The sequence below is a fragment of the Hemiscyllium ocellatum genome, chromosome 23 (genome assembly GCF_020745735.1).
Source record: "Hemiscyllium ocellatum isolate sHemOce1 chromosome 23, sHemOce1.pat.X.cur, whole genome shotgun sequence".
NCBI classification, from domain to species: Eukaryota; Metazoa; Chordata; class Chondrichthyes; order Orectolobiformes; family Hemiscylliidae; genus Hemiscyllium; species Hemiscyllium ocellatum.
Window position 1 is genome coordinate 16,034,633 of NC_083423.1, and position 19,021 is coordinate 16,053,653.

The following is a 19,021-nucleotide window of genomic DNA, read 5'->3' on the forward strand; positions in this document are numbered from 1 at the left end:
TGGTCACAAGCCTCCAGTCCAGAAAAGAAAACCTTCACCTACACCCTCTGTCTCTTATCATTAAGCCAATTTTGTATCCAATTGGCAAGTTTTTCCTGAATACAGTGTGATCTAACTTTACTAACCAGTCTGCCATGCAGAAGCTTGTCAAAGGCTTTACTAAGGTCCATGTAGATAATCAACATCAACACGGACATTAACTATAAACCGACCGACTCCCACAGCTACCTAGACTACACCTCCTCCCACCCTGCCCCCTGTAAAAACGCCGTCCTATATTCCCAATTCCTTCGTCTTCGCTGCATCTGCTCCCAGGAGGACCAGTTCCAATACCGTACAACCCAGATGGCCGCCTCCTTCAAAGACCACAATTTCCCCCCAGACGTGATCGATGATGCTCTCCACCGCATCTCCTCCACTTCCCGCTCCTCCGCCCTTGAGCCCTGCCTCTCCAATCGCCACCAGGACAGAACCCCACTGTCCTCACCTACCACCCCACCTTCATTTCGTCATTTCCGCCACCTCCATACAGACCCCACCACCAGGGATATATTTCCCTCCCGATAAGACCACTCCCTCTGTGACTCCCTTGTCAGGTCCATAGCCCCCACCAACCTAACCTCCACTCCCGGCACCTTCCCCTGCAACCGCAAGAAATGCAAAACTTGCGCCTACACCTCCCCCGTTACTTCCCTCCAAGGCCCCAAGGGATCCTTCCATATCCGCCACAAATTCACCTGCACCTCCACACACATCATTTACTGCATCCGCTGCACCCGATGTGGACTCCTCTATATTGGGGATTCAGGCCGCCTACTTGCGGAACGTTTCAGAGAACACCTCTGGGACACCCAGACCAACCAACCCAACCACCCCGTGGCTCAACACTTCAATTCCCCCTCCCACTCCACCAAGGATTTGCAGGTCCTTGGACTCCTCCATCGCCAGACCATAGCAACACGACGGCTGGAGGAAGAGCACTTCATCTTTCGCCTAGGAACCCTCCAACCACAAGGGATGAATTCAGATTTCTCCAGTTTCCTCATTTCCCCTCCCCCCACCTTGTCTCAGTCCCAATCCTCAAATTCAGCACCACCTTCCTAACCTGCAATCTTCTTCCTGACCTCTCCGCGCCCACCCCCTCTCCGGCCTATCGCCCTTACCTTAACCTCCTTCCACCTATCGCATTTCCAATGCCCCTCCTCCCTACCTTTTATCTTAGCCTGCTTGGCACACTTTCCACATTCCTGAAGAAGGGCTCATGCCCGAAACATCGATTCTCCTGCTCCTTGGATGCTGCCTGACCTGCTGCGCTTTTCCAGCAACACATTTTTAGCTCCATGTAGATAATGTCTCCTGCGCTGTCATCATGCATCTTCTTGGTCACATCCTCAGTAAAACTTAATCAAGTTTGTGAGACACAGTTTCCCACGCACAAAGTCTTGCTGGCTACTCCGAATCAGTCCTTGCCTTTTCAAATGCATGTAAATACTTTCATAACCCACCATTGACATCAGACTCACCAGTCTATAGTTCCCAGGCGTCTCCTTGCAACTTTCTCAAATAAAGGTACAGCACCTCACCCATGGCTGTAGAGGTTACAAATATCTCTGCTAGAGGCTGCGCAATTTCGCATAACTAGCTTTCAACAACATCCTGGGATGCACTTGATCAGGTCCAAGAGATTTATCCACCTTAGTGTTTTTTAAGACCTCCAGCACCACCTCTTCTGTAATGAAGACTGTTTTCAAGAGATCATTATGTGTCTCTGAGTTCCCTAATATCCATGCCTTTCTCCACAATAAATACTGATGCAAAATATTAATTTAATATCTCTACCATCTCCTGTGGTTCCATACACAGACAACCTTGCTGATCTTTACGGGGCCCTTTTCTCTCCCTAGTTATTCTTTTGCTCTTAATGTACTTGTAGCATCTCTGGAAAGTGTGGGTTATAAGAGGTTGAGATGTTTATAGATGTTTATAAAATCATGAGGGACATAGATAAGGTGAATAGCAAAGGTATTTTCTCTATGGTAGGGGAGTTCATAACTAGAGGGTATAGGTTTACGATGAGAGGGGAAAGATTTAAAAGGGACCTGAGAGGCAATGTTTTCACACAGATGATTGTTTTTAATGTGGAATGAGCTGCCAGAGGAAGTGGGAGATGCAGCTACAGTTAGAACATTTCAAAGACATTTGGGCAGATACATGAGTAGGAAAGATTTAGACGGATATGAGCCAAACACAAGCAAGTGGCACTAGTTTAGTTTGGGAAACTTGGACGGCATGGACGAGTAGGACTGAAGGGTCTGTTTCCGTTCTGTATTTTTCTTGGATTCACCAAGGGGAAAAGATCAGAGCTGAACTAAAAAGTAGGTTTATCTAACTTGTAGTGACCTAATCTGTCAGGGAGAGAAGTCTGTTGCCTTTCAGCTTGGTTTTGATTCTCCTCTTTGTCATGCGGATAGGTCTTGAAGGAAAGCTGGTGTGTCCAGCTCACATTCATTCTCAGGGGTTCATTCTCACTGCAATACTGCTATCTTACATTATCACTCCACCTCACTCACTCACATTCTCTTTTACACCCACATTCTTTCTTTCACCAATTTTTATTCCATTCCAGCATAACCTCCCTGTTTTTAAACATAATGCTTCGGTTAATAAAGGCAAGTATCCCATATGCAATTTTAACCACTTTATCTACCTGTCCTACTACCTTAATGAACTAATGAATGTGCACACCAAGGTCCCTCTGATCTTCGATGCTTTCCAGGGTCCTATCATTTAATATATTCTGTTGCTTGTTCTGCACAAGTGTATCACCTCACACTGATCTGGATTGAGATAGTTTTCAACTCTGTTACTAAGGTTCTAAACATCTTGGAATACGACAAAAAGGTGTTGAAAATTCATTAATTAGGCAATTGTGTTAAAATATGTGCGAGTTGTCCTTGGAGATGGAGACTGTCCAACAACACACCCAAAACATTTAGAGGCTCCTGCGAGAAGGAGTGCTTGTGCATGACATTCTACACTAATGATGCTTCAATTTGATCATATAGACTTTTTCTTTATTTACAGTGCCCTAATGGGTTGTTTGTTTTCCATTTGTTAACATTTTGACAAAAGAATCATAAAATCTAAGTGGGTTCTGTGGCACAGTGATAACATCCCAAACTCTGGTTCAGAAGGTTTGGGTCTAAGTCCCACCTGCTGTGTTGGTGTGACATAACACCATGTCCAATCAGATTGATTAGAAATTATATTAAAGAAAATATAAAGAGGAGCCAGCTAGAAGGAGGCGAGCATGTATTTGAATGGAGAAGCAAAGTATGTGAAGAAAATAGAAGTTCTACCAAAGATTTTTGGTTTCAGTATATGCTTCATTTAATAGGCTGGGAATCTCACTATCACTTCCCCACACATGCATATAATACTTCCTGACGTGATATTCTATCCCCCCACCCTGTATCTCACTCTCCCTCAATCATACTTCCTCTCTCTCTCTCTCTCTCTCTCAAACATTCTCCCTATCTCTAACTCCATCACAAATGCTGTCTGTTCTCACTCCCTGACACACAGTTTCCTTTTCTCTCACAGCCTCACACACGAACCCTCTCTCTCATTCTGGCACATATCATAAGGTTCTATATCTTAGTACTTGTACTGAAGATGGCGCCTAGTGTGGCAACATTATACACTTTTCACTATACCCCTGTACTTTTATACAGGTTTCACGTGACAATAAATTCAAATCAAAAATCCAATGCTTTCCCTCCATCTTACCTCTTCACGTCCATTATCCCTGTCTTCTGTCTCTCTCATTTCCTCATTCCCACTCTCTCTCTGTCGTACATCTCATACTCTTCATGTCTCTCACTACTTCACACATTGTCTCCTTCACTTTCACTCTCTTACACATGCACATCATTTCTCTTACTACCTTTCACATACTCTTCCTCCCAGGCAAGGCCCTTATCCTTCTCCACCCCTTTAAAGCTTCTTCTCCAGAATCAACACCTCCACAAACAAAGTCTTTTCCTTAATAGTTACCTAGGAAAGTAGAGTCTTTGTCTGCATACCTGAGAACACAGAGTCTTTCTCTCTCACCCAGCAGATTAGCCTCTCACTTGAATTCTCTGCCCAACTCCCACTTCTCGCTGCCATTACTCCAGTTTCCTGGCCTCGGGCTAAATGAAGCCACTCACCTTTACACAGCTCCTCCAATCACAGAATGTTTCTCTCCTGTATTTGCCACTGAGAGGCTCACGAGTGAAATATTAGCAGCAAACAGAGGAGAGAATAAGTTTATGATTGGAGAAGCAGCTCCTTCCAGATCTGTCACTTCCATTTCAAGTATTATGAGCAAGACTAGGGGCTGGTGGAAGTTAAGGTGGACTGGATTCTGACCCACGGGCCATATATTGGGCAAGCTAGGTACAAAGAATTGCTTGGGCAGGAAAAACTGCATGCCCTTACAGTCCTGATTTTACATCCACTGAAATGATTGGAATAGATAATCAGCTAAAATTGCAAAAGAATATGCAATCCTCCCTTGGTGCAGAGCCTAGGAGATGCTTTACACCAATTTCAGTAATAGTTCCTATATATTTTTCTTTTTGACTGCATATTGTCAACCTTGTCATTAATATATGCATATTGTAGATATCCGCAAATCGTGTATCACATTGCCTATTTGAAGACTGATATCCCAAGTGATATCATTCAGCTTAGTTTAATCAAACCAGCAGGAATTAAGGAACAATTCATTAATGATCTTTTAACAAGAGTATCACGGCTAAAAGAGCTACATCTATCTGTGTCATCAACATAAGCATGAAGGATTAACATGTCTCGCATCATCCTTATTGCAAACCTTGAGAAGGTGATGACAATTACAGATGGTCCTTAATCATGTTGTATTTTACAAGGTTAAATGCGTGGGATGAGTTTTGGTCACATAGCACTTAAACAACTGACATCAGTGACTTCCATTTCTCCTTCCCTGGTTTGGTCCATCTTTCCATTTATCAATCTGTCAGAATCCTGGAATGGAAATATCTTTTGTGTGTCTGGAAAGATGCAGGGTAGAAGTGATTAATTGTACTTGCTGACATGTTGCAATTTCTATCTTACTGAGGGGATGGGACAATTGGCAAGGAGGTGGGAAAGTAAAGGTTAAATGCTTAAAGTGGCTCTGGTCAAGTGTTGCTGTATATCAACTCCCCATGGTTATAAATTTGTAAGCATTTTTTCTCGAATATGATTGAAAGCTGCAGATAGCCAGGAATGTGCTAATTGATGAGCAGCATTCTGTTTGCTGTCCTCATCAGTTATTTATCTTGGCTTTTAGGTCTCTAAGCAACTGATACGTTCACCATTTCAAAAAGGTTACTCTTCATAATGATAAGCATCTTGCAGTCGAACAACAACTGAGAGAATTCATTAGTTTGAGACTCAAGACCCTGTAAATATGTCTCAACAAATCTTTAAAGCTGCAGTATATGAAGGAGGAGCACAGTGGCAATTTTTCAAACCAATGACCTTGTCAAAAAGAAAACATAAAAGATATATAGTGCTGAAGGAGACCATTCAGTCTAATGTCTACATTCTGGATAAAAAGAGTTCTATTCATCTTTTTATTGACTACCAAGAAAACATCATTGGATTTAACCATCCCTGCATTGCGAAGGCAAAAGGTATTTCTTTCTTATGCAGAGCATTATTTACATACATGTGAGGCACCAAGAGGGTCCAATAACTGAATGGGCTCCCATTGTTCTTTTGGTATAAAGACTTTAGACAATAGTATTTCCCCACTGTGCCTTGGTGGCAGCTGCCCTAAACTGTTGTGTGACCCTCAGCATGTAGTGCTGGATCTTGGAATGTGCAAATTTGCAACACTCAGTCAACGCCTTGCTGTGGCAAACCAACACGTTTGGGCAGATCACAGAGGGTCTTTCATCAAGTTGATGGTCCTCCAGGCACAGTTGATGTTTGTCATGGTGTAAGTCCCAGGAACAGACAAGTGAGCAGAGTCCTACGTTACGAAGTTATTGGAAATGAACCTCAGCCAGAACCACCGCATGTCTGTGTAGACTTCCTTCACATTCCAGAAGGAGATGTGTTACAGGTTCTATCCTTAGCAGTGCTTTGAGGGCAATGTGCCAAGCCATGTCTTGGCACTTGTTAAAAAATTCCAGTGATAAGTCATTCTGCCAAATGATTTTGACAGTCTGCTCAGGGTCCAACCTGATAGGATCCATCCTCTTTTTTTTCCCACCAGGTCTTGATTGTACGTGCTGAGCACTTCCTAATCATCCAAGGTGTTTTTATTTGCATATTTCTTCACGAAGGACAGGTTTTATGGAATAATCCAACTACTTGGACTATTACATAGCCGAGGCCAGTGCCATCCTTCGCAACACCAGGTATAGGTAGAACCTCAGTACCTCAATATTGACAAGGGTCTGTGCACAACTTGTGCTGCCACACATAAAGGTGGCCATCAGGATGAGGGAGCATTGGATATGTCCTTCCCACCTCTTATCTAGAGCTTTGTACATGGTGTCCCTGTGGACACAGTCCATCTTAGATCTCCAGATAAAGTGCAAGATGGCTCAGGTGATTGCAGTGGTGCAGGTCTGGGAAGGGGCCAAACCTGTGCCATGTACAGCAACAGAGAGAGTGCCTCACATTTATAAGTAAGATTTAATCCACAATGAAGACCGAGCAATGTTCCCATCTGCCCAGTTTCTGCCTCACCTTAGCGATACACTCCTCCTAAGATTTTGCACACACCCCAGCCCCACCAAACAATATTCTAGCACCTTCAGCTAATCCAACCTGACAGTGAAGGGGATAAAGGATCAGTCGGTTTAGTTCCCAAATAACATGGCCTCCCAAAGATCATTGCCTTGATCTATCTTGGCTCCCAAGGCCTGTTCAAAGTGCTCACAGCTACTCATGATTCTGCAGCCTGACAAACCAGATCCATGCAGAAAATGACGATGCTATCCATATATAAGAACGCTTTGACATTCATGTCTTTGCTGCATGGAACAGTCACCCCTCTTCCTGATGGACCCGGCAAAATGCTCTTATGCAAACACACGAGGAGGAGGAGAGAGTGAGCAGCCCTGCCTGACTCCGGATCTAATTGGGAAGCTTTCTGATTCCCTCCCCAAAGCCCGGGTGTGCAATATTTTTTCAAAGGCTTTCTACTGGTCCAGGCTGATGAGGCAGGCATCCATCTCCCTGTCCTGCATGGAGGCAATTGTATCCCTCAAGAACATGAGGTTGTCAGAGATCCTCCTGCACAGTACAGACATGTTTGATCAGTGTGAATCACCTGATCCCAGAACAGACCTGACCTGGTTGGTGATGACCTTGACAGGATTTTGCAATCTGCTTTCAGAAGTGAAATTGGTCACCAATTTCTAATGTCCTCCCTCTTCCCCCTTCCGCTTGTGGATGTGAGTGATGATACCTATCCTCTTGGACTCCCACATGCTGCCTACCAGAAGCATACTGTCATGCCCAGTGTTATGGAGCTGCTTGGAACCTGCAGCAATCCAGGAGAATACTCCTCATGAAGAATGCCTGACTGGCTAGTGTATCTTCTTTCACCTTCTCCACAGTCTGACTGCGTTCCAGACATCCTGCCCTAAGGTTTGGGCACTTCCAATGTCATATTCTGATTGTCTGTACACTGAATTAGTGTTAGGCCAAAGCCTGCATAAAAATCCACCCATAACAGCTCAGCTCAACTGACAATCCCCTGGCATCCACTCATGATCCAGCGATGATCTTGAAATCCTGTCATGATGGGCAACTCAGAACTTCAACTTGGTATTAGCCAAAAGGCCAAGAAACGATTGAACCAACAAACAAGTTATCAAGTCTAATCCCACTTTCCAGTTATGACTCATGGCTATAAGTTATAGCATCAGTGGAGGTTTTCATCTCTACCATCCTTTCAGGCAGTGAGTTCCTCATTCCACTATCCTCTGGGTGAAATAAGTACCTACACATACCCCTCTAATCCTTCTATTAGTTAATTTATTCTATAAATTTACATTATTAATTGTTTTAAGGTACAATTATATGTTGCCAATAATTTGCAGTCTCAATCATTGGCATTGTAATTTGAAATTTTTACTTTGATAATTTTTTTTGTAAGGGGTGAAAGAGGATGACAGCCTGGTGGAAGCAACCAGCAAACGATGTGGAAATTCCACTCTAAGATCCTGAACTGACTGCTTTGGGGGAATGGAAATGGCACCAAGGTTACTTCTGCTCATTTGCTTACTCCAAAAGCTGTGCAAAATGAATGGTCCTCAATGACAGCTAAAAAGAAAAAACTGCTGATGGAAATTTGAACAAAATCAACAAATGTTAGTCATGTATAATGCTTTGATGAACACCTAGAAGGGCACAAATTAACATTCCAATTTGGATATATCACCAGAGCTTTCCTTGGTGTGATTTGGAACTGAATGGGACAGATACTTAGTTCAAAAAGAAATGGTCTCCCCTTAACGTCAGCACCAGAACTGATCTGCAGCTTCTTCCTATTCTCTTTCTCTGGCCCTCACGAAACCCTTTTTTATTCCTGATTAAACTACCTTCTCCCTTGAGCCCCAACCTCACCCAATCTTTGATCATTCCTTCACCATAACCAACCCCTCAAGTAGTTGTCACTGCTCATTTTCAGCAGCACCCCCCAGAGCACTCCAGCTCACCTACCTCAACACAAACACCATTCCTGTCCCCTTCAAAACCTAATCTAAACGCCCCTACTAAAACAGGCACATTAACCAATCTGCTTTTTTTAATTGACATTCCTAATATCCCTTTTCTCAGTTGCAACCTCAAACTTATAATTATTACCTAGCTTCATACTCATCTCTCTTGAAATTCTTTGTTTAAAATCCTCCAATCCAGCTTCTAGCCGCATGAGTTTTGAGACTGTCTGACTGAAGTCATAATAGACAATTGTGATTGTGATGTGAATCAAAATCACAAACAGCAGAATAGGATCAGGAAATATTAGTCCTGGGTAAATTGATCTAAAGCAATCCAGAGGAAAGAGGTGACAGTATGCAAAAATGAAAAATATAGAATTAGTCTGCAATTCATTGTACAAAAGTGCTGTGCAGTTTTCAAAAGGTTTGCTATTACATTGCTTCTGACAGAGCATCCCTTAAAGTATGCAGGTATTCTTTATTTTTAACCCTTTGAACATTAATATTTTCACCCTACTTGATCACTACCCTTAAGAAAAAGTTATAGGTCTGTCCCTGCTTAGATGATCTCAGTGACACTGACACGGATTCATATTCATGAGATTCTTGCAACTGACTGAAGCTAATGTTCTCAGTGGTACAGTGTAGGAGGCAATGAATTAATATGAACATCTCTATACTCAGAATGACAATAATGTGAAACTCATTATCATGAGGTGAATAGCATTGAGTTATTACAGCAGGGAAGAACCCCATTTAGGCCATCATGTCCATGCGTCCTCTCAAGAGCAACGCAGTCAGTACCACTCCCTCACCCTATTCCCCAATTACCAATCAATTTTCTTTTGAAATTATTGATCGTCTCTGCTTCCATCAACCTCAAACAGTGAATTCCAGGTTATAAATGCATTTAAATCTAATCATAGATGAAAACATGATGAAGAATGGAATAAACAGTTATGTAGATCGGGTCAATTAAGTCAAATGGTAGAAGGACTGTGTGCAACATTGACACTAGTTGTGCCGATAGGCTTGTTTCTGTGTAACTGCCCCCTCTAAAGGGTTTAGACATTGCCTGTTTGAATGATGTATGCATTGAAGTGGGTGCTTGATTGTGTTTCAGCTTCATCAACATTTAAGCTTTTGCCAGAAAAAGAGGTCAACCATTGTACCTGCCAACAAATTCATTTGTTATCTGATTCCCTTCTAGCATTGGGGAAAATAAATCATATCTTTTGTGTTGTTTCTACAATGGAAAAGTTTGTCCATCACACAGTTGATTGTGTGCGCCATTGGTTTGCATGTACAAATGATTGGAAAATACTTTGTATGAACTGGTTTATTAGAATAGGAAATCATGTCCTGGCACAGTATCAGGAAGCTGGTGAGGAGTGTTCATAAAATGCATCTGCATCTGTTCATAGAAAGATTGGTCTCACCAATAATCTTGAGGACGGTTTCTAAGAATAAATTCTTAATGCTCCCTGTGCATAGCAGCCCAGGAAAAACAATTAGTGGTAAATGACCACATGAATTCTATGACAGCCTTTAGAAAGGTTTAAAATGGGCTTGAGACAGTTTGTTAAGACTGCTTGGCACTACTGTTGGAAGTAACGTATTGTGATAAATGATCAAGACACAGCACCTGACTCCATTTGATGGATGAGTGTGCTGTTGCCCTGTCAGCTGGGTGTGTGTCAGTTGCTTTGTTTGGTGGTCTTGGAGAATACAGAAAGGAGCCATGGTTGGTGGCAGATGGCATAACGTGCACCATTACTACAAGCACTACCTGAGAGCATATGCAGGAATATACAACACACTGAAGGAATTTAGCAATGAAGGATTGCCCACTAGTGTTCCATATCAAACAGCTAGCCTCTGACTGCATGCTCAAAATGTTGCCTGCCACCCAGTTGCACATTTATCGCTCAACAGTGGTAATTCTTCACTCATCTTTACAGCTCTTTAAATGTATTGTCCTCAGCAGGACATATAATCAAGCTACTGCTGTAAAACGGACCAAATTTTCCAAGTACTTAAAAAATGAAATTCATTGTAATACACTCTAACTATATGATGCATCATTTATGAACCCAGAGTGGTCTACCATATATCAAAACTATTTTTCTGCTTGAATATCAAAATCCCATTTAGTATAAACGATAGTACATAGAATGTGCATCACAGAAACACTCAATCCAGCCCTACTGATCTGAGTTGATATTCATACTTCACATTATTTTTCTCCTATCCTATTTCACCTAACCCCATTTGTTATGCTTTCCTTTATTGGTCAAAGTATTGGGTATTGGAGTTGAAAGGTCATGTTGTGGCTGTATAGGACATTGATTAGGCCACTTTTGGAATATTTTGTGCAATTCTGGTCTCCTTCCTGTTGTGAAACGTGAAAGGATTCAGAGAAGATTTACAAGAATGTTGCCAGAGTTGGAGGATTTGAGCTAAAGGGAGAGGCTGAATAGGCTGCCGCTGTTTTCCCTGGAGCGTCAGAGGCTGAGGCTGAAAGGACAACATAACCTTTTTAAAGTGAAAGCATCATCACATCAGTGCTAGAAAAACATTTCCATCATATCCAAGTTATTTATGCATATTAAAAAATAGAATAAAAGGTCAAAATTTGTAAATAATGCTGAACTTGGAGATAATGATGATGATACCATCTCAAATTGGGTAGCCCCGATGGCGTATGGAACTAACATGAAGTGTAAGGTGACATATTTTGTCAGAAGAGGGAGAGGCAATAGTAAGTAAATTGAACTGTTCTCAATAGTGCACAGGGACAGAAGAATGTTAGGTTCATGTGGTAGGGCATATTGAGTGAAAATGTGTGTTTTTGGACTTTAAATATAGAGATATTGAATGTTTTTTAAAAATCAGGGAAGTTATGCTGAACTTTTACAAAGCTCTGGTTAGGATACGACCAAAATGTTGCATCTAATTTAGTTCTGCTTCTCAATAGGAAGGATATGAGTAAATTAAGAGGTCACAGACAATATTTACCAAATCATTCCAAAGCTTGAAGAATTTTTGCTACCAAGTTTAAGTTGGAGAAGCTAGAATTGTGCTCCTTGGAACAGAGGAGCTAAAGGAAAGATTTGTCAAAGGTGTGTAAGATTCTTGTAGCTTTGTGCAAATTAAACAGAGAAAAGTACTCTCCATCAACTGATGTACAATATCAAGGAGGCCACAGATTCAAGATTTTGTAAAGAGATGTGAGGTGGGCGGTGTGAGGTAGATATTTTTATGTAATGAGTAGTAATGAATTTGAACTCACCTGTGAGAATGGTGGAAGTGAAGATTATCAACAATAAAAAGAACTTGAGGGAAGTAAACTTAGAGCAACCGGAATAGAATGGATGAGTGGGGCTCTTTGGATTGCTCAACAGAGCCATCATGGATTCGATGAGATGATGGACTCCTCCTTCACTGCAATGACTCAGTGACTTTAGCAAACAAGAGAACGGCTGAGAATTATTCAAGTTGTTACATTGGTTGCTGTCCACTCCTTCAAGTTTTACCAGTGAAGGAAAGGTTGAGAAACTAATCAAGAAAGGATACAGGATCCTGGATGATGTCCAATTCTGGGTTCCACACATTGTAAAGAATTAGAAGATCTCTGAGGATGCAGAAAAGATTGATGAGAATGCTTTCAGGGATGAGGGACATCAGTGATGTGGAAAGATTGGAGAAGCTGAGGCTGTTCTTCTTGTACAAGATAAGATTAAGAAGATAGTGATGTTCAAAATCGTAGTTGATTGCATAAACAGAAGGATCAAGAACTAAAAGTCACTAATTTAAAGTGATTGGCAAAAGTAGCACCAGCAACACCAGGAAAAGCATCTTGTGCAGTGAGTGCCAATGATCTGGAATGTATTGCTTGGGAGTATGCTGAAGGCACTTCAGTCAAAGTCTTCGAAAGAAAATTTTCTAAAGCAAAAATATTTCCAGAGCTGGGAAAAGGGCTGGAAGGCTTGGTTAGTTGCTCTTTCAGAGAGCTAGCATAGACATAAATGGTGTCCATCTATACGATGTAGCCATTCTGTGATTCTATAGCATTCACAATTCTTTTTCATTTTTAGGCTTTTCAGCATTCTAAAAGAATATTTGGCCCATCACACCTCTACTGGCTGTATGAAAGTGTTATCCATTAGTCCGACTTCCCCATAGTCCAACGACATTTTTTCTTTTTGATAATATGTTCCAATTCACTTGTAAAAGTTACTATTGAATCTGCCTCATTATTTTCTGACATTGCATCCTAGACCATTTGCTTTGTTTAAGAATATACTTCTTCATTTCCTCTCTGGTTCTTTTGCCAATTATCTTACGTCTGCCCTCTATTGCTGATCCTTCTGCCTGTGGAAACAGATTGTCCTTTTTTACTCTGTCAGGAGCTTTCATAATTTTGAACACCTATTAAATCTGCTGTAACCTTCAGTGCTGTGCAGTGATGTTTTTATCCTGTGGAGTCTTGTAAATAAATCGCTTACCGCCTTCACTGTGACTGAACGGTAAAAGTGAACAATTTTTTCAAGATTTTTAAAAACGCATTATAATGATAAAGTAAAATCTGAATGTATGATTATAGATTTAATTGCTTTATAACCAAAAGTGAACATTAGATGTGTACTACAATATAAACCAATGCTAACAGCACTGACAATATCTTAAAAAAAATTGTAGTCATGCTGGTCACATTAGGTTTATTATTCATGAATCCTTGATTTCCCTCTGGAGCTGTGTTTAAGTGCATTATTATTATTACTCTAATACAGAGCTGCCAATGCAAAAGAATCTGAAGTGTTGACTGGCAACTTGGGAGACAAGCTTATCCCACAGAATGAAATCCTAAGAGATGTCAGTGATCTAAAGGCCTTGGCAAACCTACACGAGAGTCTGGAATGGTTATCAGCTCGGCTGAAGGGATTTTTTTCTAGTCTGCCTACAGCTCAGTGTAAGTATCTAGCTCCATTGATAAAGATTTTGTTGACCTTGATTTTGCTTGATACACTGAATTAATTGTGGAACAGATAAACCACTATCCATTAAACATGCTCCAAATTTGTTTTAATTGCAAAAGGCAGTTCTTATTCTCTTTCTCTGCCTTGTTCCGTGTGTCTCTTGCACTCTCATTCCATCCCACTGCCCACTGTCAAACTAATGTAGTGCTAAACAAAATTGAAAACGACATCCTTTGTGCCTGTAACTGTGATGCCTTATGTCTCAAGTGTCCCCTCAGTGTCTTTGCAGCCTTTAATATAATCGATTACCCCACATTCCTGTAATTTCTCCTTTTTGTTGTCCAACTTAATGGGGCTACCCTCATTTTGTTCCACCCTTACCTAACAGATGTTTGGCAGTGTACTGCCATTAATTTTTTCTCTTCCATTCCTGCCCCATTATCATAATAGCTCCCCAAAGATCTATCTTTTCCAGGAACCTTTTAAAGAAGGTGAGAGATAGACACCAGTGAATTTGAAGGAGGTAATCCCAGAATTTATGGCCTCTGCAAATGAAGTAATAAGAGGCCAGAATTAGAGGTTCATGCATGTCCCAGTTGAATGGTGAGGAAGTGGCAAAGAAGGTTGAAAACCAAGATGTGAACTTCAAAATGTAGACTTATTTTTAACTGGGAGTCACTGTAGGTCGGCAATCAATGATTCAGATTTGGTATAAGTAATAAGCAATCTTAGATTCCTAAAAGTTTATAAATGATGACCAGTTTCCTCCATCTTAACACTAGGGATGTAAAGTAATTGTCTTCAGCAACTTGTCACTTTTTAAAATGATTCCATCATCCTTCCCAATATTGAACCAGACTGTAACCTTGGATTTCCTTTCAACTTTGAGCTGATCTTCTGATCTGACCTCATATCCTTTCCATCACAACAACCTCCAAGTTCCCCTCCTACCCTAACCCAATTACTGCAAAAAAAACTCTCAGCTGTGTTCTTATACCCTCAGACTTGGCTATTCCTATGCTAATCATTCTTCCATCCTCCATAAACTGAAATTCATCCAAAGCTGTGCAATCATTTTACACTCATCCATTGCTTCGTTCTCACTAGCAATTGACTACTTGTTATCTAAAACCTCCATTTAAAATTCTCATCCATGCAATTAAATTCTGTCACGGCTTCACCCTGCCCTTCCCTAATAATTTACTGCAACTTTACAATCTCCTACCACTACCAAGGTTTGTTTGTCAGACTGTCTCCTCTTGTTCAACTATTTCTTCCCCCAGCTCCTCCTCCCTTGGTATTACCTTCAGCCATCTCAAACTTAAGATTTGGATTCCTTGATAAGCCCACCCACACCCCCACCCCCAATACTCAAACCCTGTTTCCTCCTTTAACACCCTCCTTTAAATTGACCTCTGACATTCTCATTAAATTGCTTTCTTTGGCTTAATGCCTGTTTTTTCTTTAAGCTTCTGCAAAACCCTGGACATTATTCCACTGTTAAAGGCCATGATCCAGCTATTTCATGTGCAATCATGGCAGCCAGTTTGTACATAACAAGCCCTTGCAAACTGTATTGAGGTAACTGACCAATTGCTTTGTTTCTGAAGATGTTGTTGATTTTGGGATAAATTGTAGGTCACAAGTCTGGCTTTTGTTACATAGTGGTGGTGTCTCTATCTGTGGGCCAAAGATCAAACCCCACCTTTCCCAAAGGAGTGTCATAACTTGCTTGAACAGATTGATTAAAATAAATAGATCAGGAGACTGAGACAGTAGCCATGCTCAACGAATACTGTACATCTGAGAGAACAGAGCTGGCTGAGGTGTGATGTCACAGCTCAAAGACAGCATGTCTAATAATGAAGTAGTACCTCAGCACTACATTAAAGTGTCAGCCTGGCTAAAGACCTGAAGTAGGCCTTAAAATCGTTATCGCAGACTCAGTGCTACCACTAGTGAGGATCTGTGCTGTTTCAATTTTCGCTGATTCTGAGTATTGAAAGCTACAGGGTCAGTGAACTGGAGAGGGGGTGGGGGAACAGGAGTTTGCTCACCAGCTAGTGACTTCTCCATTTGTTTTTGTTGGCGTTTTGCTCAAGCACATTCATTTTTGAGGACCACAATATATTTCATGGCACCATCAGCAGTTAGTTCAGTTCCACGTTTACTGGCACTATACTGCCGTGAGCACAAAACTGATTCTTTGAGTTTTATCACAATATTGTCTCCACAGTCTAATTAGTTCCTCTGTCTTGGAATTCTTGTTCCTTTGCCAAATCATTTGCTGGGCTGATTTGATCAATTGGATACTTCAAGGGCCACCCACTGGCCACTGCTCATCACCTAATGCTTTATTTAGGGTGGCAGAAAGTTTTCAAAAGGCTTTGGATTTTTCCAGAAACTTCTCACATATTTTTACTAACAGTGAAGACGGACTTTCGTCTTATCTATGTGATTACCCATCTTTGAACAAACTTACTTTTCTCACAGAACATTTTAATTGACAATTTAAAAGCCAATCCAATCCAATCGAACTTCCTCAGCTCAGAGGTTCAAGACTCTCTCTGGCTTGGTTCTCAGATCCATTTCTCAAGTCTATCGTAGAGTCATAGAGGTGTAAAGCACGGAAACAGACCCTTGGGTCCAACCCACCCATGCCGACCAAATATCCCAACCCCCCAATCTAGCACTTGGCCCATATCCCTCCAAACCCTTCCTATTCATATACCCACCGAAATGCCTTTTAAATGTTGCAATTGTATTAGCCTCCACCACATCCTCTGGCAGCTCATTCCATACATCTACCACCCTCTGTGAAAAAGCTGCCCCTTAGGTTTCTTTTATATCTTTCCCCTCTCACCCTAAACCTATGCCGTCTAGTTCTGGACTCCCCCACCCCAGGGAAAAGACTTTGTCTATTTACCCTTTCCATGCCCCTTAGAGTTTTGTAAATCTCTGTAAGGTTATCCCTCAGCATCCAACACTTCAGGGAAAACAGTCCCAGCCTGTTCAGCCTTTCCCTATATCTCAAATCCTCCAACCCTGGCAACATCCTTCTAAATCTTTTCTGAACCCTTTCAAGTTTCACAACATCTTTCCAATAGGATGGAGACCAAAATTGCACACACTATTCCAACAGTGGCCTAACCAATGTTCTGTACAGCCGCAACATGACCTCCCAACTCCTGTAATCAATACTCTGACCAGTAAAGGAAAGCAGACCAAACGCCACCTTCACTATCCTATCTACCTGTGACTCTGCTTTCAAAGAGCTATGAATCTGCACGCCAAGGTCTCTTTGTTCAGCAACACTCCCTAGGACCTTACCATTAAGTGTATACATCCTGCTAAGATTTGTTTTCCCAAAATACAGCACCTCGCATTTGTATGTATTAAACTCCTTCTGCCACTTCTCAGTCCATTAGCCCGTCTGATCAAGATCCTGTTGTAATCTGAAGTAGCCTTCTTCGCTATCCACTATACCTCCAATTTTGATGCCATCTGCAAACTTACTAACTATACCTCTCATTCTCACATCCAAATCATTCATATAAATGACTAAACGTGGAGGACCCAGCACCGATTCTTGTGGCACTCCACTGGCCACAGGCCTCCAGTCTGAAAAATAAGCCTCCACCACCACCTTTGAGCCAGTTCTCTATCCAAATGGCTAATTCTCCCTGTATTCCGTCAGATCTAACCTTGCTCACCAGTCTCCCATGGGGAACCTTGTCGAACGCCTTACTGAAGTCCATATAGATCATATCTACCACTCTGCCCTCATCAATCCTCTTTGTTACTTCTTCAAAAAACTAAACCAAATTTGTGAGACATGATTTCCCACGCACAAAACCATGTTGACTATCCCTTATTAGTCTTTGCCTGTCCAAATACATGTACATCCTGTCCCTCAGGATTCCCTCCAACAATTTGCGCACCGCCAACGTCAAGATCACTGGTCTATAGTTCCCTGACTTGTCCTTTCCACCCTTCTTAAACAGTGGCACCACGTTAGCGAGCCTGCAGTCTTCTGGCACCTCACCAGTGACTGTCGATGATACAAATATCTCAGCAAGAGGCCCAGCAGTCAGTTCCCTAGCTTCCCACAGCATTCTCGGGTATACCTGATCAAGTCCTGGGGATTTATCGACTTTTATGCATTGCCCTTAGATGTTACTCTCCACTTCTTTTGTGTATATAATCTCTCTTTCTTTTTTTTCTATAAAATCTCTCTCCTTTTTTTGTGGAGTTCTCAACTCTGTACCTTTTTTATCTCTCTCTGTCCCTCTCTCATGTCTGGACGGTCGAATTCTTCAACACTTAATAGTGAAGGACTCAAGGCTCTTACACCACTGTCCACGATACATCCGTGACCAAACCAAGAGTCATGGCACTAAATGAAGATCTAGACCCCTCCAAAGGGGCCTCGTGGTTTGAGATCGGTCAGAAGAATCACTAGAAGTATGGTCTGTACAAAGCAAGGTTGCCAGTTTAATAAAGTAAGGCAGCCTGATGCAATTCTGTCTAACAACACAGAGGTTAAAGCTTCTGTGCTTCGTGGCAAAATTGCGCAATTACAATAAAAAATTACACATTATTTATATGTTTTTTAAGAGACAGCACACCCTCAATGACAAGAAAAGACCAATCAAATGTAATAAGGTGACATGACTGACAGCAGATTAATCCAATGATATTTCCTGAGAAGCAGACCGTTCCACGCACAAACCCATCCCATGCTTGCTAGTTCGAGGTTAGTTCGAATACCAAATCACTGTCTTATGATTCATATGATGAATACTCAATTGTTTTCTCTTATCTCTAACCAACTCAGCAAAGCATCAGTTCAAGTTCACAGTGTCAAAAAAAAATCTAAAGCCATTTTGTTATGTTATTTTAAATTGAAAAGCCATTTTGTGGTTAATAAAAATCTGCTATACTTGTTACTTCTGAAAACAGCTTAAATTCAAATTTTAGATCCTCACTAGGACAGGCTTCACTCTGACTCCCTGCGCCAGGCTTCTGGCTCTAAAGAAGCTGAATTTTCAGTGCTTTCGATTTCAGCTGAAAAGTCAAGTACACATACAAAAGCTCCACTTACCCTTACCAGTAGACAATACAGAGTAGGCAATGTGATTTAGGTGTGCTGGCCCTGTGATGTTCTTCAGAGACATCAATTTCCAACAGGTGCCTGTGGTTTTACAGTATCTAGGAAGGACCATCCGAAGTCAAATCTCTTGTACTAAAACCTACATTTAAGTAATTTTTTAAAAAAAAGGAAGATGGCAT

The 19,021-nt window shown here is 41.5% G+C and overlaps 1 protein-coding gene across 1 annotated transcript in view; it reads left to right on the forward strand.

Annotated features, from left to right (window-relative positions):
* Positions 1–19,021, forward strand: part of exoc4 (exocyst complex component 4) — a 582,261-nt gene that overhangs the window by 510,532 nt on the left and 52,708 nt on the right. Inside the window, exon 13 of the mRNA XM_060842705.1 lies at positions 13,544–13,722. Within this exon, the coding sequence (XP_060698688.1) occupies positions 13,544–13,722 (179 nt within the window). The remainder of the gene's footprint in view (positions 1–13,543; positions 13,723–19,021) is intronic.